The 21226-nt window shown below is 48.5% G+C and overlaps 1 protein-coding gene across 1 annotated transcript in view; it reads left to right on the forward strand.

The window, feature by feature from the left end:
* Positions 1 to 21226, forward strand: part of KCNQ3 (potassium voltage-gated channel subfamily Q member 3) — a 299372-nt gene that overhangs the window by 247806 nt on the left and 30340 nt on the right. Inside the window, 6 exon segments of the mRNA XM_041769690.1 lie at positions 184 to 356; positions 5128 to 5283; positions 6269 to 6379; positions 7912 to 8007; positions 9345 to 9439; positions 16490 to 16516. Coding sequence (XP_041625624.1) covers positions 184 to 356; positions 5128 to 5283; positions 6269 to 6379; positions 7912 to 8007; positions 9345 to 9439; positions 16490 to 16516 — 658 coding nt within the window.

Consider the following 21226-nt stretch of genomic DNA (forward strand, 5'->3'; position numbering starts at 1 on the left):
CCAGGGACCCTCCTCCACCAGCAGGGGACAGGAGCCGACGGGCAAAGGTCCCAGCTCCCATCTAGCACCGGGTGCTCGGCAGGCATTCGTGGGTGGGCAGCCAGTGCCTAGGACAGCCCCACTGCCACTGCCTGACCTGACCTTTTCCTTCTCCCCCCTCCACCTCTCTGTCCTCCTCCCCAGACATCTTCGTGCTAATCGCCTCTGTGCCCGTGGTTGCCGTGGGAAACCAGGGCAATGTGCTGGCCACCTCCCTGCGCAGCCTGCGCTTCCTGCAGATCCTGCGGATGCTGCGGATGGACCGCCGGGGAGGCACGTGGAAGCTTCTGGGCTCGGCCATCTGCGCCCACAGCAAAGTAAGTGCCGCAGGGAAGCCGTGAGGCTGCGTGGGCTTCTCCACAACCTGAGCCTTTCGGGGCATCCCCTCCCTTACAGTTCCCCAGAGGGCGGGTGCTCTGTCCCCACTGGTGATGCTGAGGAGGAGGAGGAGGGAGAGGAGGGGCACGAGCAGGTGCCGCAGAGAGCAGAAGCAGGCAGACCTGGGTTCAAGTCTTTGCTGCACCACATGCCGATGACGGTGGCCAAGCCACTCAGCTGTCCTGGAGCCTCGGTTTCCTCATTTCTAAACTATGGAGAATCATGACTCTGCTCTGGGTTGTTGAGGGGGCCCAAGGAGCCAACATAAGGTGGCCTAGGAGGGGAGGTAAAGGTTCAGCATTCACCCAGCCTAGTGGGAGTCCAAACTCTATTGGTATGACTCTGGGGATTTTCTGTAACCCCACTGGGCCTTGGCTCCTGCATTTCTAAAATGAGGGTGAGAAGTGGCTCACCTCCTAGAGTAAAAAGACTTAGAATATGCTCTATGTTTCCGAGCTGCCTCGACACTTACAGTGAGGATCCTTCTGGCTGCTTGCCCGAGAAGAGGTACATTGAAGCACCCAGTAAATAGTAGGTGCTTGTTAATGACGACATTTATTATTCCAGATACGCTTCTCTTCACAAACAGTACAAATAAATACATAAATAAAATGTAAAGCCCGTGGACTCCTTCGCCTCAAGATGGAGGTGTTTTATTTTATCCGTGCAGCCTCCGATCCCAGTCTCCACCTGACCTTCCCGTCTCTTACCAGGGATCATGCTAGCAGCACCTGACCTTTTATCCATGGAGCCGAACTGATTCATGGCTCTCGTAGAAATCAGGGCTGAGAATGGCTGCTTTCGGTCCTTGTCCTGTGTTCCCTTAGATCAGATTAGAAAACAGTTGCATATGTGCCGGGTGATTCCCGGGAAGAGATATGTCCACGCTACCACCAGACCCTCCAACTGAGGTCAGGTGGGAAGAACTGCGAGACACAATGACGTCTCTATGGTAGGAGACCAGAGGCAGAAAAAGCAGCTGCTGGTCCAGCTCTACCTGCCATTCTTGTCCCTTCAGACATCCCCATTCTTAGCCTTGTGCTGTTCCTAAGCTGTAGGGCATCTGCCTGGCCAGGACTGGAGCAGCCCTAACCCCTCTGGGCCTGAGAACGACCTGCCATCCCGGAGGGTAGCTTCAGGGGGTCGCATCCCTGGGATGGAGAGTAAGTGCTGGAACCTTCACCTCCAGGGCAGGCAGTGTGTTTAGGAGGTGAGCACATTCCTGGGTTTGAGTCCAGCTTCCCCGTTTATTAACTACAATAGCTTAGACCAGTTCCTTCCTTAAGCCTGGTGAACGGGTACTTAGCACTTTACTTCTTCATTCATTCATTCTGGGCCACATTCCACGATGGACTCTCCTGGGAGTCAGCGATGCAGAGTGGGAGGCCTGTGTCGCACAGGGTTAGAGCTTCACAGTCATGATAAGACCGGGCTGTGCTACCAGAACAAAGAAGCCCTGGAGTCTCCGCGACTTAGCACAAAAACGTTGAAGTCTTCTCACGCATGTGATGTCGGACGTGGGCTAGGTGGCCCTCATCTGTCTTAAAAATGAGCTTGGAGTCAGCAAGGCAGGGGGAAAGGGGCCTGGAACACCCTGCAGAATGGATTTAAGGAACAAGCAGGAAGTTGCTGCCAGCTTTCACCCACACTGGCTCTACCCCCCACCCCACCCCTGCCCCGGGCTGACTGCAGGGCAGCTCAGGTGCCTACAGGAGGGTGTGGGTATAGGGGACCAGCCACAGGCTCTGCCAAGAGCTGCAGGTCAAAGTTATGTAAAGTCAGGATTGCCTTGAATAGGCAAAGCACAGAATTGGGACACATTTTCACTCCTCGTCATTGACCGTTATGCGACTTCTTAATAATCCAACACAACCAGTTTTTCTGCACGTTCATGAACAGACAGCAATTTCCCTAGCTAAGCACCAGATGAACCTTTTGGGGCCAGAGGGTGTGAAAAACCATAGGAACACTAGAGCCACACTCAATGAGGTGAAAGGCTCGAGGCCCAGACGGCCACAGGGGAAGGACTTATCCAATTCACCTTTGTCTTCTCAAACCCTGGGCAGGGCGGACATGTGCCGAAGGGAACGGCTGGCTGGATTGCCTGTGCCATCGAAACAAACCTCTCTGGGCTGTAAATGAACTCACATGAATGGGTGTGATGGTGTGGGGCAAGCCAGACCTGGGCAGTGGGCATAATAAGTGTTAAAGGGGCTCCTGGGTGGCTCAGTTGGTTAAGCATCTGCCTTTGGCTCAAGTCATGATCCTGGGGTCCTGGGATTGAGCCCCATGTTGGGATCCCTGCTCAGAGGGACTCTGCTTCTCCCTCTCCCTCTGTCTGTTGCTCCCCCTGCTTATGTGAGCTCTCTCTCTTTCTCTGTCAAATAAATAAATAAAATCTTTAAAAAAATAAAAAATAAGTGTCAGAGATTTAGAGAAAGTCCATTCAGGAAGTAGTAAAAGCATAAAGGAACTAGACCTGAACTTGATCCCCTGGAACAAGCAAATATATGGAAACCTTTCGAAATGGAGGTGACTTGAGTCTCAAGATGACCTGCTGCACTTCGGTTGGCCCCATGGGGAAAGGCAAGCATGGAGAGAAGCCAGTGTGAGCAAAGGCATAGAGGAAGGCAGGAAGCAAGCCTGAGGCTCTACTGACCCAGAAGCTGGGTTGCGTGGCCATCGACGCTCCGATAGATGGGAGTATATGTATACAAACAACTTTGTTCCCTGGGATGATGACTTAGTAGGAGCACCAGCCCTCCTCTCCAAACAAGGTGTTTGCCAATAACCTTGACTTGCTTCTGTCCAACCTACCGTGCTGAATTTTGAAATTAGAACAGAATGAGAGAAACAGAAAGAGCCTTAGGGTTTGTCTGGGTCAGGGTGTTTGAGACATGGGTGATTTGCGGATCTTTGTCATGGTCCTGCACCATCCTCACTATTCCTTAGCATTTTTCTCTGAATCGTATCGCTCTTGTGCACGAACTCACACGTCCTTATCGATGGTGTGATAGGATCCACGAAATAAAAGATTTTGTGCTCATTTTAATTTATGCTGATTTTTAATATACTTTAAATCAGTATGTGATTATTTAGCATAAAAACTGCCTACTTGCCTTCCATCAGGAGTACACAGGTCAGTTTCTAGAACTGTGACCCAGTCCCTTCGTTTTAAAAATAAAGAAACTGAAGCTGGGGAGGGGGCTAACGTGCCCTTGGGTCACAGAGGAAATCACTAGCTCTCCCTTTTGCTGGTTTCTGAGTACTACTGAGCTTTATCCTAGAACTGCCCAGCCCTGAGCTGAATCGAGTCTCTGGAGGCCTCTGCCTTGTCAGGAAGGGCCCATTTATTTCACCTGCCTCCCTGCCTCCCTGTGAAGCCTCTTGAGCTGCGATATCAAGGTCACTCAAAGACAGAAATCGTCCTCTCTTCCTCGAGCCATACACTCATTCTATCAGTGATGGAAATAAGGCCCGTATTATTATCACAAAGACAGGAAACGACTAGGACTGGCGAGGATATGGAGAAAAGGGAACCTTCGTGTGCTATTGGTGGGGATGTAAATTGGGTGCAGCCACTGTGAAAAACCCTCTGGAGGTGCCTCAAAACTTTGAAACGAGGGATCCCTGGGTGGCGCAGCGGTTTGGCGCCTGCCTTTGGCCCAGGGCGCGATCCTGGAGACCCGGGATCGAATCCCACATCAGGCTTCCGGTGCATGGAGCCTGCTTCTCCCTCCGCCTGTGTCTCTGCCTCTCTCTTTCTCTCTGTATGACTATCATAAATAAATAAAAATTTAAAAAAAACAACTTTGAAACGAAAATAGAATAATATATGGTAAAAAATTGAAACCAGAAATACCATATGATCCAATAATTCCACTACTGGGTCTTTATGCAAAGAAAACAAAAACACTAATTCAAAAAGATACATGCACCCCAATGTTTATTGCAGCATTATTTATAATACCCAAGATATGGAGGCAACCTAATTATCTATCAGTAGACAGATGGATAAGGAAAATGTAGTGTATATACACAGTGGAATATTACACAGCCATAAAAAAGGTTGAGATCCTGCCATGTGTGAGAATATAGATGGACCTAGAGGGTATTACACCAAATGAAATAAGTCAGACAGAGAGACAAATGCCACATGACTTCACTCCTAGGTGAATCTAAAAACAACAACCAACAAATGAATAAACAAGCAAAAATCAGAAACAGACCTATACATACAAAGAACAAGCTGATGGTTGCCAGAGGAAAGGGCATGGAGGATTGGACACAATAGGTAAAGGGGAGTGGGAGATATGGAATGAATAAATCATGGGAATAAAAGACACAGCATAAAGGATATGGTGGTATGGTACTGGCACTATATTGGGACAGGTGGTAGCTACACTTGCAGTGAGCCTAGTATAATGTGGAAACTTGTGGAATCACCATGTTGTACACCTGGAACTCATATAACGTTCTGTGTCAACTATTCACCAATTGTAAAAAAAAGAAAAAAAAGAAAAAGCAAAGAATGCCATATGACTGATCCTATCTCACAGTGATGGGAACGTAAGGCTCGGAGAAGGTGAGTAACTTGCCGACATTCATGGATCTGGTAAACCTGGACCCCAACTCCGGTGTGTCTGCCTCCAGCCTCCATCCAAAGATTTCCCAGTGACCACTTCCCTTGTCCACTGCTTACTCTCCCAGGAGCTCATCACCGCCTGGTACATTGGGTTCCTGACGCTCATCCTTTCTTCATTTCTTGTCTACCTGGTTGAGAAAGATGTGCCAGAGGTTGATGCACAAGGAGAAGAGACGAAGGAGGAATTTGAGACCTACGCAGATGCCCTTTGGTGGGGCCTGGTGAGTCACTGTCTTGAAGGCCCGCCACAGGGACTGATCAGGAGACAGAGAGACCTGGAAGGCAGAGAATGCATTTGCAGATGGCTTCTCCTTAGTGCTTACAGGAAGTCAGGGCTGAGAATAGTCTGGTCCCATCACCACTCAGGGACCTCACTTTATTAGTTGTGGGCTCTTATTAGCTAAGCCATGCATCTGCAGATAGAAACAGCCCAGATGCACACACGTGTCCTCAGACCTTCAGACCTACCTGGAGACCCATGGCCCCACACCCAGAGGGACAGGTGGTACTAAAGCTAGCATTTTTTTTAAGGCTTTGCTCCAGAGCATTGCTCTAAGCACCTTACATGTACAAACATAGTTTAAATGCAAACAACTCCTATTATTGGCCCCTTTTTTAAGGCAGGGAGAACTAGGGCATGAAGTGGTTAGGTAAATAACTAATCCAAGGAAGATCTCTGAGCCTGTTATTGATTGACCTGGGATTTGAACTCAGGCAAATGGGCTCCAGAGGCCTTGCTCTTAATTGCTCTGCAGTCCTGCCCCGTCCATTCATAGGTATGTGTGCCCAGGGACCTACACTTGCGAACATACCCAGGAATGTACAACGCACATTAGCACAGACCCATAAGCAGATATGAGACATGCACACATAACGCACACGATGCATACGAACACACTCCAGAGCATGCATACATTGGAACATGTGGCAATACACAAAATTACACAGCTGTAAACATGCCAGGAAGGCACATGCACACATTTGCAGTTATTGGAAAACAGTGTCGGCTGATTGCCTCTCGGTAGAAAATCCTTAAGTTAGGAACAGCGGTGGTCTCAAGGCTCCCATATAATTACCTGGCACCGGTACCTTTACTCCCATGGGAAACACATCCCCAAGCAATAGGAAAGGCTTATGGGTAGAGCTTGCCTGACACATCCCTGGATCCCTCTCCTCGTTAAGACATGTGACCTCTTCTCTCTCCAGATCACGCTGGCCACCATCGGCTACGGAGACAAGACGCCCAAAACATGGGAAGGCCGCCTGATTGCAGCCACCTTCTCCTTAATCGGCGTCTCCTTTTTTGCCCTTCCGGCAGTAAGTACCCTGATCGTCTCCCTGGTGGGACATGTGGGACCCCTCCCTGCCCGGCCCCACTGCCCCTGCCAGGCTCATCATCCACCCCATCTCACCCTCAGTCCCATAGGCTGGGCTGCTCCGAATTCCAGTCTCAGAGAAGCTGAATGAGTTGCCCCCTCCTCTGGGCACAATTCTGTAAAGGCATTTCTGACCCCCCTGCTAAGTCCCCATCACCCTCCACCCCCAACTGTGAGCTTAGGCTTATGTTTCCCCGCATGTCTCCCCAGCACCTTGCATATGGGGGCTCCTTCGTCTATATGAGCTTGTCCTCCCATTTCATTTCCTGGCTTTTGTAAAAAAATGCCTCCCCCTCCATAGTGAGTACTTGACCCTGAGAGAATAACCTCCCCAAAGCCCAGAGCCCGTAAGTGTAATATTCACAGCAATCACAGACAGTGCTCGTTGGTTGTACTCTGTGCTGGAATCGTGCCAAATGCTTTCCCTACATCGTCTCATTTCATCTCATGTTGTGACAACATTGTGAGTTTGGGAGGTTTTTATCACCACCTTCCAGATGAGAAAACGGAGGCTCAGGCCTGTCAGGTTTCCACAGTCACAAGTTTCCATAGTCCTCAGGGCTATGGGGCTGCGGGTTCTGGCTCTTAATCACGAAGCCGCAAAGAACCTTCTCACAGAGCAAGCCTGCTTCTACCCTCTGCGTCCCCCAAACCTATTCTTAGTGATAGTCTTCCTCCCTTCTCTGTGTTTCCTAAGCTCGCTGACCTGGGCATGTGACCCTTGTGGATCTCAGTTTCCTCATCTGGAACGGGTGGCGGGGGGGCGTGGGGCTGCTGCATGGCATAAGGGTCTCTCCCAACTTAAAAAGGGGACGTACTACCAGCCATGCAATCCACATGCAATTCTGACCTGGCAGTTAAAACAGGTCACAATTTGGGGAAATTCTAGTACAAGTAGCTTTTTTTTTTTTTTAAGATTTTAATTATTTATTCATGAGACACACACAGAGAGAGGCAGAGACACAGGCAGAGGGAGAAGCAGGCTCCCTGCGGGGAGCCCAATGGGGGACTCTATCCCAGAACCCCGGGATCGCGACCTGACCTGAGGGCAGATGCTCAACCTCTGAGCCTGGTATCCCTCCAGTACAAGTCTTAATGGACCATCTAAGCAGCTAAAATAGTTTTACATTCCGTTAGCATTCACCGGGCATCTGTTCTGTGTCATCCTTCTTATGAAACGGCTCCTATACATGATTTCACTTTTTGCTTAATGAAATTATGAAGAAGATATTATTACCCCTCTTCCCTGTGGAGGAAGTTGAGGTGAAGTTGGAGAAGAGCCTTGCCTGGGGGTCTTGCCTCTAGAAAGGGGCAGAGTCAGGAGCCGAAGCCAAGACTTCCTAAAAGCAAGGCTCCACGTAACCGGCAACCTCCTCCCTGGAAGAGGAGAAGGGATCTTTGTGGCCCTGGGGGTGGGGGCGGGGCACTCAGAGAGGCCAGTGGGCCTGACCCAGGCCTGGCTTCTCCCTCCAGGGCATCCTGGGGTCCGGGCTGGCTCTCAAGGTGCAGGAACAGCATCGGCAGAAGCACTTTGAGAAAAGAAGGAAGCCGGCTGCAGAGCTCATTCAGGTCTGTCTGTCTGGCGGTGAACCGGATCTGGGCCCCCGGGGTGTCTGTGTCTGCTGTGTTTGGGGGGCTGTTTGTGCTTGTACGGTGGTGGGCATGCCTGGCCCTTGGGATGGGACCCAGGACCACGTTTGCTTGGACATGGCTGTGGGTGTTCCCCTGGTTATCTTTTGACGGGTCCTCGTGGGATGAACATGGCAATCCCAGCACTCTCCCATCCAGATCCTAAGCTGAGTGAGAAAGAGACACAGGACTCCAACAGGGACCCCACCATCAGCTGTTTTACCAATGGTGTTGGAGTGGAGAATTTGACTTGGGCCGGAGTCCATACTAGGCCTCCCCTCCTTCTACTTCCCACACCCATCCTGACATAGGGACCCGCATAGAAGAGCCAGGCTAGAGTCCAGGTGCTTAGCCAGTTGGCTACAAGATGTGGCCCCAGGACTGAGAACCCATAAGCCCAAGAAGGGAAGAGACACCGTATGTGTGCTCAGGATTGGATGGTTGGCCATTTGTCCTGCCCACTAGACCATCACGCACCAGTGGGCATTGGACGCCTGGCAGCTCCATCACTCTCGCACTGTGGGCTGGAAGTGGGGAGGATAGTGTGAGGTTGGGGAGAAAGGCAGGAGAGTTCCTGATTACACTTCAGAGGGAATCCCTGCTTCATGGTTTGGTGGGCTGTGGGGAGCACAGAGAAGAGGAGGGTGGGGTACCCTGACTACAGCTCCATGGGGCCCTAATGTGTGCAATACCACCCACCATGAACTTGCGTTCAGTGTCCTGAGGGTCTCATTGGGTCTGTGGGTCTGGCACGGGATGGTACACGATGTCATCCTATGTCATGTAGTGTCCCGGCGGTCCCGGCCTCGAAGGGTCTGCTCTGTTATTCCCCCAAGCCCCAGACTGTCACAGTAGTCCTGAAGTTCTAGTATATCAGAATCAAAACTTCATCTCCTGGGCCATCTCTTGCACCCAAAGTGGCACAAAAGAAATGTGTATCCACCTCCCTGTTTAAGAAGTCTCAAGGAAACTTGCAACAAGAGTAGCCCCTGGTCCTTCTGGGGAATTTATACCCAGCATCGGTTTCTCCTTCCGCTGGGTTTCTCCACCTCCCCACCCCCACGGTACCAGGTTGGGCTCCAAGATGATGGCTCCAGGAAGGATTTCTTCCCAAAGGAGCTACAAGAAGCCAGGAAACCTGACTTCTCTGGATATCACCTCAGTGCCTATTTAAACTCCTAGGAGTCGGGGCTTCACACATGTTTTAAGACTGTGGGATTCTGTGTGAGTATTGCAGGGCTATCTGGTCATTCCAGCCCCTCTTTCCTCCTCCTCAGGCTGCCTGGAGGTATTATGCTACCAACCCCAATAGGATTGATCTTGTGGCGACATGGAGGTTCTATGAATCAATCGTCTCTTTTCCATTCTTCAGGCAAGTGGCGACCTATCTGAATGCTCCGGGTGTGACTGACCAGCCCGCCGGTGGGTCTGTATTTGGGCCTGTGGGCTTCACAGTTTCTTGGAGAGCAAGGCATGGTTCCCAGCGGATGCCACCTATTAGAATCACCTGGGACCTTAAAAGCCCAGTGTACCCAGGCTAATTAAATCAGAAACCCCAAGAGTGGGGTCCAGACATCTGGTTTTTTTTAAAGCTCCCCAGGTGACTCCAGTTTGCCACCAGGGGTTGCCAGCTAGACAACAGGGCGTGGCTGAGAAGGGAAGGTCCCGATCCTTGTTTGAGCAGAGCTGGTGCCTGAGAAAGTGGGGAACGAGTGCAGTGGGCCTCGTGAGCCCCCTAGGAGCCCCACACCTGGCCGTGGCCTGTACCCACAGATTCTTCTGGATTCTGGGAACAGGCAAGCAGAAGTAGTAGTGGGAAGAATTTTCCAATGACCCAGAGAGGTTGTTTTGTGTTCTTATTGGTGGGAGATTAAATTCAAGTCCTCAGGGGTGCCTGGGTGGCTCAGTTGGTTTAGCATCTGGCTCTTGGGCTCAGGTCATGATCTCAGGGTCCTGGGGTCGAGTCCCGTGGCACGCTCTATGCTCAGCTCCCTCTGCTCCTCCCCCTGCTTGTGTGCTCTCTCTCTCAAATAAATAAAACTCTAAAAAAATAAATAAATAAAGATTGGGGCACCTGGGTGGCTCAGTGGTTGAGCATCTGCCTTCGGCTCAGGCCGTGATCCCAGGGTCTAGGGATCGAGTCCCACATCAGGCTCTCGGCGGGGAGCCCACTTCTCCCTCTGCCTGTGTCTCTGCCTCTCTCTCCGTGTCTCTCATAAATAAATAAATAAATAAATAAATTCTTTTAAAAATAAATAAATAAAGATTATAGGTTGATTAAAGGCCTCAGGAAGAAAATAAAACCCTCTGCCCCCAGCCAGTACCTGTGAAAAGGAAGAGGGAAGTTAGTAGTCCCTGGATACCCAATACGCCCAAGGTTTCCAAGTGCTTCCTGCATTCACTCGTCACAGGCACCCTATTTGAGAGGCCAGAGGATCTCAAACACTAAGGTACCTTAAAATCAGCAGACGGCTGTGCAAGTGCAGGTCTTATACTTGCCTGTAGCCCCAACAACGGCACCGGCCTTGTAAAGCATCTTGGATGGACAGCCCGGGGCTAGCCTCACAGAGGGGCTCAGGGTGGCTCCTGGAGACAGGCTGCGAGGTCAGGTCACCAGGCTCCTCTCCTGGCGGGGCTGAGCTGGGGCTTAGAAACTTCAGACATTTTGGCCAATGTCTGCCACATTAAGAGGCCCCCAAAGCCATGGCCTGTTCACTACTTGGGCTACTAAAACAGACCGTGCCTCATGCCTCTCCAGGTTTTTGTTTGGTTTTAGATTTTATTTTTTTGAGAGAGTAAGCAAGAGAAAGAGAGAGAGAGAGAGAGCACACAAGCAGGGGCAGAGGGAGAGGGAGAAGCAGACTCCTCGCTGAGAAGGGAGCCAACATCAGGACTCGATCCCAGGACCCTGGGATCACAACCCGAGCTGAAGGCAGATGCTGAACCAACCGAGCCCCCAGGCACGCCCCTCTCCAGACTTTAGATACTTCTTTCCCGAGCTGGGACTTACAGTGTGTGGACGGAATGTGAAGCCGCCCTACCTCCTGGGTTGGGAGGAAGCGTAGAGGGTCACTCAGCCTCACACCTGGGGCTGGGCTCTGAAGCGTGTATCCACCACACGCCTGTGGTTTCATGGACCAGAGTATGACCCAATACTAGCCGAGGGCCACCCCCCCATCCCCAGCCCACCCTCCCACTCACTTACCTTGAGACCTACACTCAGTCCCTTCACCGCCATCACCAGGTTATGGCACAGATTTAAGGAGATTCAAGAGATCTGGGTTCCCCTGGCTCGTTTCCCTGCATAAAACTTTCCAATGCATGACTGTGACAAAGAGAGTAAGATCTGAAACCTGACCATGAGGGACAGGGACCCATGAGCTCAGGCCCCTGCTTGCCTCTCTCATCTCACCCCTACAGAACTGCTAGTGGCAGGTGCTGCTTCTTACTCAGGGCATCCAGTCCACCAGCCACAAGTGACTTACAGAGGAATCTAACCTTGATCCCGAGGGCAAAGAGAAGCCATTTGGGTCCGAGTATGACATGATCAGATCTGTGTTTTAGGAAGATGACAGGAAGGGTATGGAGGTGGACAGGCCAGGCTCGAGATTCTAGGCAAAGAGATCAGCCAGCAAAAGACCGCAGTATTCAGGATGAGAGTGAGCCAGCCAGGGCTTAGACCCAGGTAGAAGCTCAGGAAGGGCGGCAGAGGGAGGACCAGAAAGAGAATAATCAGAGAGGGGTGCGGATGGCAGAGGACTTGGGGAGATAGAAGCATCAAGGCTTCCATAAACGAGTGATGGAGTTTGGGTTTAGGGACTGTATCTTCTCACCTGCAAGTAGATTCACTGGCTCAGAAGACGGTCTCTGTGGTTCCCTTTGATTCTAAAGTTCTGTTTTTGTCATAATGATTTCCAGCTGGGGATAACATCAGTCTTCTTGTGGGTCACAAGAGTCTGCAGGGCCAGGGAGCCTCCCTGGAGAAGGGCAGAATGACCTTGGACTGGGAGGCAAGAGCAGGTGCAAGCACTCGGAATGCAGAACCGAGATGACTTCCGTTTGCTGTGCAGCCCAAGGTCTTGGCAAGAGGCCCATTCTTTTGGGGTGATTTATTATAAATAAGGCATTGTCCTGGCTGTCAGAGACTTGTAGGAATACATTGTGCTGCAGACAGCTGCTGTGATATGGGAATGGCTTTTAAGCTGAGAAAGAAGATTCCTTTCTCTTTCTTTCCTTCTCTTTCTTTCTTTCTTTCTTTCTTTCTTTCTTTCTTTCTTTCTTTCTTTCCTTCCTTCTTCCTTTCTTCCTTTCTTTCTTCTTTCTATTTCTTTCTTCAAGGACACAAGTTTAAAGTCATTAGAGAGATGCACTTAGCAACCACAAGGCAGTCCCTTGAGAAAAGAATGTCCCTGAATCCCAACCCATTCCATAGGTTTCATGGTCAATCTGTCCTCACCCACCTCCCATAGGTTTTTTTGTCTTTTGTTTATGCTTTTATAAAAAAATAACTTTGTTGTGTTTCCCATACTGTACTTTACTCTAAAAAGTACCTTTGAAAGTGAACAATTCAGTGGCTTTTAGTATATTCACAAAGTTGGGCATTGATCACCGCACAAATTCCAGAACATTTTATTGCCCCAGAAAGAAAGAAACCCTGTCCCCATTAGGAACAGGCTCCCCGCCCCACCCTGCCGCCCCACCTCTGCAACCTCTAATCTACTATCTATTCTGGACTTTTTATTTTTATATAAAAATGAAACCTTTTAGTAGGTGGCCATTTATGAATGGTTTCTTTCACTTAGCATGTTTTCACATTTCCTCCAGGTCAGAACGTGTTTCCTATATATGGATGAGTACTATTCTATTCTAGATGCCCTGTCTTGTTTATCTATTCATCAAGTGATGCATATTTAGGGTGTTTCCACTTTTTGGCTAGTATGCTGCTGTTCACGTTGCGTGGACACAAGTTTTCAATTCCCTTAGGTTTATACCTACAAGTGGAATTGGTAACTCTATGTTTAACTTTTTAAGGAACTGCCAGACTGGTTTTCCATGGTGGTGGCCTCCTTTGACATTCCTCCCAAAGACTTTGCAGGATGCAGCCGTGCAGCCCATCCCTGGGAGTGGTACTATATCAGGATTTCCAGCTCAGTGCAGTCCTTCATGAATTTGCAAGGATATATATGTTTAGGGGGAGCGGTGGATGGATAATGGTGATCCTTTTTTATTTTTATTCTGTAACTACTTAAAATTATAAACTTATTGTTTCCGAATTATAAGGAAATTCAGAGAGCTATAAGTCCAAACCCAACTTAATACGAGAAATAGCTGAGGCCTGCAGATGTTCAGGAACCGACTCAAGGCCGTACATCTTGTTGGGCATGGTTGAGACCTCGCCCAGATCTACTGATTCATTGACCAGTGGAGACTGTGTACACTTGGTACAAATAGACTGGGAATCTGACAAAGTACAGCGAGAACCTTAGGGGTTGGTAGATTGTACATTCATACCTGCAAGCATACATGAGGGAAGACATTTAAGACCACGTGTTAAATGCTTTTCCTTTGCTTTCCATCAGCAAGGAATGTGCATGCCATTTGCTTCCCTAAATTTTGGTAGGATTACCTATGGCACATCTGTGCTGTCTAATATGGTACCAGTAGGCAGATGTGGCTTTTGAGCATCTGTTACTAGTGCCACGGAGGAATTACATTTTAGATTTTTATTTAATTTTAACTTAGTCATATGTGACTAGTGGCTGCCTATATTGGACAATAATTAGATATTAGAACTAAAATGAAGGTAAGACTTAGGCCCAAGAGGTAGATGTTACTTGACCAAGAAGATCCAGTTAATTTTTTGTATAACCAGAACTTGTTCCTTTTATGACCAACATCAAAATTATTGGAGTGCTCAGCAATGGAGAAGAGGGGGGATGGACGTATATGTAACAATCCTTCCCCATGGCCAAGTAACTTGGATCTGCTTCCATATATGCCATCTCATTTCATCTTTGGAATACCCTGGAAGATAACCCAAATATCATAGGTGAAGCATCAGAGCATCAGTGAGATTAATTAGCTTGCCTAATGTCACCCCTCTAAGTAAGTGATGGAACAGAGATGAGAACCCAGGCCTTATGCCAAAGCCCATTGTATCTCTGGGAAGAAAAAGTTTTTTAGGAAGAAAACTGGGTAAAATTAAGATGAGACAAGGGTTACTGGGATAATAATACCCATTTCTGAAGATTATTGTCATGAAAGTCAAATTGAATAGAAGGTACCTCTCACAGTACCTGGCCCAGAGCAGGTGTTTAGTCTCTACTAGTTGAATCAGGCCTGGAAGAAAGTATAGATGTTATAGCAGGAAAGAAAGACACTAAGCACTCAAATATAGTCCTGGGAAACCACTGTTCATGAGTGACAACAGGGCTAAACCACTCTGTCTGGAATGGAGTTACAAATCTTTTATTTATTTATCCCATTCATCCATCAAGTATTTACTGAGCCTCTTTTATGTGCAAGGCACTGTGTTTGGCACTGGGGACGTAACAGTGAACAGAAAGGGGTCAACTGTGCTGAGCCTGTGACAGAGTTGATGGAGACATGGACAGGGAAGTGCCCACTGGATGCTTATCACTTGGAGATTGTTGGAGCTTTGACTAAAGCAATCTCAGTGGAACAATGGACATAGAAGACAACCTGCAAGGACCAAAGGGTGACATGGAAATGAGAACATGGGGATGGCAAATGCAGGTGACAGCTGGAGTGGAATGGGAGGTCAGGGCTCTTTCCTTGATGGGAAGGATCTAGAGGAGAGGGATTGAAGTGGATGCAGTGTGGGTGGGGGGAGGACTGGAGGGGACACCAGGGTGAAGGCATGGGTTCTGAAGCGCGGGTGGAGGATTGGCATCCAGGGCCTGGCCCCTGCATCCATGTGCACAAAGGGGAAGCATAGTGGGCAAGGCCAGGTGTATGTGGCTGCCGACTTGGTGGCGGGACATGGGGCAGATCTCTCTTAGTGAGAAGTGAGTCAAGGTCATAGCCTGGAAGAAAGGCTCACCTTCCGGGAGAGGTGGGAAGTGTGATGATAGAGAAGGCGTGGAATCCTTGTCTTAGAGAGTGAGAAGGGAGTGGTGGTGGGGAGGAGGAGCCCTATCTCTTGAACACTGCTCCCCCCGGCACCACTGTGCAGGTCCCGCCCTCCACCCACCCCCCTACCTTTTCCTTCTCTTAGTGCTTTCCTACTTTTAGAGTCAGACACCCAGAGAATTCTAGAAAGGCAGAGTGTTTTCTTTGCACATGCTTCAGGTAGAGAGATGAGCCCAGGGGATGTGTGACCCATCCAAGGCCACCTGAGACTAGAGGGGAGCTGAGTCATGAGCTGGAAATCCCCCAGCTGGTCCCTCTGCTTCTTCACCATGATGCCTTTTATTTTCTCCCCATTTCTCCCACCCCCGGATCCCAGGGATAGGCTACTTATTCATTCAGCATTTATCATGCATTTCCCATGTGCCATGTATGGGACGCTCAGATTTCAGAGCTGAAAATGACAGAGACCCTGCTGCAAGCAGCTCATAGAATACCGTTCGATCAGAGTACAGTCCCACATGTGAAGAGATTAGCTCAGCCTAGACCCTGGGGACTTGGATAAGAAACTCCAGAAGGGGGCCCCTCTAGCTGGAATTTGTAGGATGAGCAATGCTATTCTGGGCAGAGTGCAGGCAAAGACTGAGAGTCTGGAATGTGTGCATACCACTCATGATTAGGAGGGTGGGCTCTGGAGCCAAGCAACCTGGGTTCGAATCCTGACTCTGCTCCTTCCTGACTGAGACCTTGAGCAACGTTCTTAACCTCTTGGTACCTCAGCTTTGTCATCAGGATAATGGGAATGCTAATACTTCATGCCTTGTAGAGTTGTTACGAGAATTAAATGAGTTAATCCATAAAAAGAACTGAAAATAGTATCTGCCTAATAAGTATTGCTCAATAAATAATAGCGATGATGGTCATGGTGTCGACTGTGATGATGTGGTGGTGACAGAGTGATGGGGGATGGCACTAAGTGATGACATTCCTGGTTTCCTGGTCTGTCCCCACCACTAAACAAATCTCCTGAGCCCAGGCTCTGAGCTCTGAGCCAGAGCAGGTGCTTGGCAACCATTCCCTGGGTGAGTAAATGAATGAATGGCTGGGAAGAACCCTGAAAAATTAGAGCCAAGCCTTTTTGGTGGGGCCTAGGGTCCAGCTGGGGAAAGCCAGCTCATTCACTGGTTCCCCTGCTAACTCACCACCTCATTCTAGACTCCACTGGGTGCCTTCGTCTTCATCAAGGGATGCTTTGGGGCCCATTGTGGGGAGAGGCAAAACTGTTCATGCCATTTATACTTTCTCTATGTTTTTCTCTCTCATCCCCTCTTAGGAAAGACCAGCTGGAAGCAGCAGCCAGGTACGTTTCTGATCGTTAATTCCCTTCATCCCACCACCATGTAGGGACAGAGGGGCCAGCTGTGTATGGCGTAGGGACCCTGGGCGGCATGCTGGTCATGAACTCGAGTTTGGGGCTCACTGCTATTGCTGACCTCCATATTCCTCTGCCATTTTCATGTTAATTTACCCAAGGACAACTCACTTGTGATCATAACTGAAGCCTCTTGGTCAGCAGGACAGGGTGCTGTGCCTGGAGTCCTTACATATGTTGTCTCATGTGGTCCTCAAAGCCACACTGTAAGACAGTCCCTAGGGCCCCCATTTGTGGATTGATATTGAGGCTCAGAGGGTCTGAGTTATCCCCCTTGTGTCACACAGCTACTGAGTGACAAGACCGATATTCTAAGTCAGGTCTGAACATGAAGACCGTGTAATTTCCGTTATGTATTGCTTCTCGGGTTCACAGATGGCTCCTCAAAAAGTGAATCAAGACCACATTCATGACCCCCAGTAAACCCCAGCTCACTCCAGGCTGCTGCAGAGGCAGGTTGGGCTTCTGGATTCGGAGCACTTCTGTGCTCTGCCCCTTCTCTCTCCGTCTCAAGAAGATGTCACAGTATCAGGGAGATTAGGGACCCCTAGTTGTAAAGGAAAACCTATCTCTCCCAAATTTCCTTTATTTATTTATTTATTTATTTATTTATTTATTTATTTATCTATCTATTTCGACAAATATAGATGTAATTTCATCTCTTATGTTGAGAAACTACTTCTGAGGGCTTGCCATCAATCTCCTGGACACCAGGCTCAACTGCTGTCCTTCTGGAGCTGAGAAAATTTGGGGGGAGGGAGTAGCAAGACCCCGAGCCGCATTATACTGGACCCGCTTGAGGACAGTGGCCTTGGGAAGCTGGGTCAAATCCTCTTGAATGAGGCCCATGATGCCCCATCCCATCTGTAATCCCTCTTAGAAGAAACAGTTACAGGCAACCCAGTTAGCTCACACGTAGAAGCACAGTTCGGACTCTGTCTCCTTTGTGTGTGTTTTCAAATGGAAAGAGCGTTTCTTGCCTGGACCTGGTTTGGACCTTAGGGGCATTTGGTGAGATCATTGAGGGGGGAAAGAATGACTGACAATGACAACATCAGGAGACATTTGCCTGAGAACCTGCAGCAGCTCCCAGAGGCAGAGCGAGAAGACACCTCAGATAGCCTCCCTTAGATACAGCTGTCGAAGCCAAGGTGCTCTTCGAAGAAGAGGGCAGGCTAACTCCAAATAGCAGAGCTCGTGAGCACCAGGATTACATAATCCAGATCTCAGGACTCCCAGAGGGGTGCTTTTTGTCCTCTCCTTGTCTCATGACCAACAGGGTTTTGAATCATGCAGGTGTTGACACTATAAGCGAATTATCATGTCTACCTGAGAGCCTTTTCTATGCAGACACAAACGACATTCAGCCAAATTAGAATGTGTGTGCAAAACACCACATGTGCATTGGATTGTGCACTTCCCAACTTAATTGGTGCTTGGGTCAATGCATTCTGAGGCTTTGCTAGGGATGCTGCTCCAGTTATCAGAAAGGGGCTGTCTGGAATCTCAGCAAGTTGCTCATGCCCCTCTCCAGAACTCTCTGCCCTGCCAGAGGTACAGAGGGAAAACACATTTCATGATTTCTCACGGTTAGAGTTGCCAACTCTTTGCTGGCTCATCCTCCCCCGGGAGGAAGAATGAGGTCAGTTATGTAAGCCACACAATCTCCCTCGTCTGGGCTCGGGCGCAGTATTTTGGGTTTGAACAGCAAACAGGTTGGCTGATGGATTGGCAGGTGGGATACCAGGTGTGATGTTAGCTGCAATGCCAGAAGGCGGGGGAGAAGGTTCTGGGGGAACTGTCGACACAGGCATCAACTCCTTTATCCAGGATGGCAGGGAGCAAGGAGAGAGAATGGTGAGTGGTGTACACATGCATTAGATAAATACTTGCCGATGGTCATTGTCTACCTTTGTGCTAACTTCAACAGGCCGCCAGTGAACTGGTGCTTTGGTCTTATTTATTATTTTTTCTAAATAGCCAGAATAAGATTGGAGTTCATCTCACCTCCCCCTCCAAGCACAGGCGGACCACACCTCCGTTCATGTGTCAGGCCAAGGAAAGTGTTCTGTTCTCTGTGACTTAACATATCTTGGTTCTCCATTGGGGTAAGACAAATAAATCATGTCAGTTTATTGGAAAGAGCTCAAGTACATAGTTGCTTTGTAAAGCTGTTGCTTGATCCCAAAGGGTCAACAGAGATATGAGTTTCTCTAGTCTCGAGGACAGGGCTGTGTTGGTTGTTGGCGGAACTTAGGCCCTGGTGATTTCCTACAATGGCTGGGAGGCTGGCTTTGATCATTTTATGCTTCTCAGGATCTGTGACTCTGAGGCTAAACAGAAGCAACAGAACCAGTTTCTGCTATGTGCTTACTAGGATCTGAGCACTTTTTCTAGGTCGTCTTCATTAAGTTTTATAAAAACAGGCAGCTGATATACACACCCCCTACCCCATCATCCCTTCTTACCACTCATGGTACCTGAGGTAGGTCTCAGCACACCCCCAAGGAGAGCCTTTGTTCTATGACAGCCAAAACTTTAAATTCTCTCTTCCTCTCTAGGTCATGAGCTGATGCTGTGCCTGTGGTATGGGCTGTACCCCCCAAATATTTACTGGATGAATAAATATATGACTTAATGAAGGAGGCTTTGTACCATCATTTTACTTGTGTGAAAATTGAGCTCAGGCATTTAGGTAACTTATACCTTCACCACGCACAGAAGTGGCCAAGGTGGGGATTTCAAGTTCAAGTCTATCTGACTGGACCAGATCCTACCAGGCTGAGTCTCACTGCAGCACAGGTGATTACCATGCCCTCCTGTCCTCAGGGGTAGCGAGTCAGTTCAGTTGTCTGAAGACACATGAACTTGGCACTTGCTCTCTCTTGGCCAAGAACTCTTAAATCACATCTTCAGTCCAGCTTGTTCCTTCACTTCATTTGGGACTCTGCCTAATATCACCTCCTGAGAGAGACCCTCTTTGACCCTCTGCCCATGCCCCATCCATCTCTATGCCCTTGATCCTACTTCATTTTCATTGTTAGCATGGATGATTATCTATTATATTATGTATTTGTTTCTTGTCTGCCTTCCTTACTAGATAGAATGTCTCAGAATGATTAGGCTCTGTTTTGTTCACTGTGTTATCTCCAGCACCTAAAACAATGCCTGGAAAAATAACCCAACACATGATCAGCTCTCAGTAGATATTAATTTACTGAAAAAGTGAGTGGGCATGTGGATGGATGGATGGATGGATGGATGGATGGATGGACAAACTCTTATTCTACAACTGTCATAAACCCACCTTAACCATCTTGGACTAAGAAAGAAATGCAATGGCTCACATAGCCACCCATCAGAGAGGGTGAGATCCCTGAGAAACAAGGAATGGGATTCTTCTGGGGTTTCTCCTTTCCTCTCTTGTCTCCACTTCTTTCTGGTTTCACTCTCACTGACTTTCTATACTGATGAAGGTGTCCATGCAAGCAGCCCCGTGATCATGGGGACAGAACATTTTTCCCTCTTTCTCTGTCCTTCACCCAACACCAGTTTGAGAAACCCCAGGGAAGCACTTAGATTGGCCCAGTTTGGGTCACATACTCATGCTTTGAATAATGCGTATGGCTCAGAGAGTGAGAGGCCACGGCTAACCAAATTCTGGGTCTTGTGTCCACCTATTATGAGTTGTGTGGGTCCAAGATGTCATGAGTGATAGCCCCCATTAGGGCACTTGGTTGAATTTGGAAGAATCAGCTCTCCAGTTGAATAGGGTCCTTTTCCCCAGAGAACAGGGGATGGAAACAAAGCAGACAAAAATGACAGCTGCCCATGACAGGCATAAGTTTCAGCTGAAGTTTTTCAAATGCCTAAAAATAATGTTGCATTAAAGAACACCAACAATAAGCCATACTGAGGCTCACTTATTCCATAGATTATACCAGAAAAGACTGACACTTTATGGTAGGGACATCATTTTAAACCTCAATCGCAACTATTCAGTAGACATGCAACAGGGCCGATAATTTAGAGGCATTTGTTGAGAGAAAATAGTGTTTTTGTGAATTTTCGAAACAGGTAACTGTGTTGACAATAATGGCTTGCTTGAGCCATATTGTTTACTTTGTATTTTCAAACAATTCAATCTTAACAGCAGCATCTGGGACTCTTCTGCTCTGTATCCATCTTTGGAGAGGGAAGATGATCATCCCAGGCATCTTCTTTATTTCCTGTCTCATTGCTATGTCCTTCCCATGGCAAAGCTGTCCCATTTAGTAAAGGATCATTCTTTGGGTCAAAGAATTTAAGTATAATAACAATATTACTGTTTGCCAGCTATAGTTGTAAGCACATCTAGCCCTCACAGCTACCCTAATGGGGGAGATACTATTTTGAATCCCTATTTTACAGACGAGAAAATTGAGATTCAAAGAGACAAGTGATTTGTGTGGGATCCTACAGCTAGACAGTGGCAAGAACAAAAGCTGAGGTGGTTGGGCCAGCTTGATGGTGTGTGGTTTCAGCCATCATGCTGTTTCTTATATGTGCCGGGGTCTGTTAGGTTACTGCAGTCAGTCCCCTTCTTCTTGCTTTGTTTTCTTCTACTCTTCCTTGGCTCACTGTAGATGGAGTCCCTGC

This window comes from Vulpes lagopus, chromosome 9 (assembly GCF_018345385.1).
Source record: "Vulpes lagopus strain Blue_001 chromosome 9, ASM1834538v1, whole genome shotgun sequence".
Classification (NCBI taxonomy): Eukaryota; Metazoa; Chordata; class Mammalia; order Carnivora; family Canidae; genus Vulpes; species Vulpes lagopus.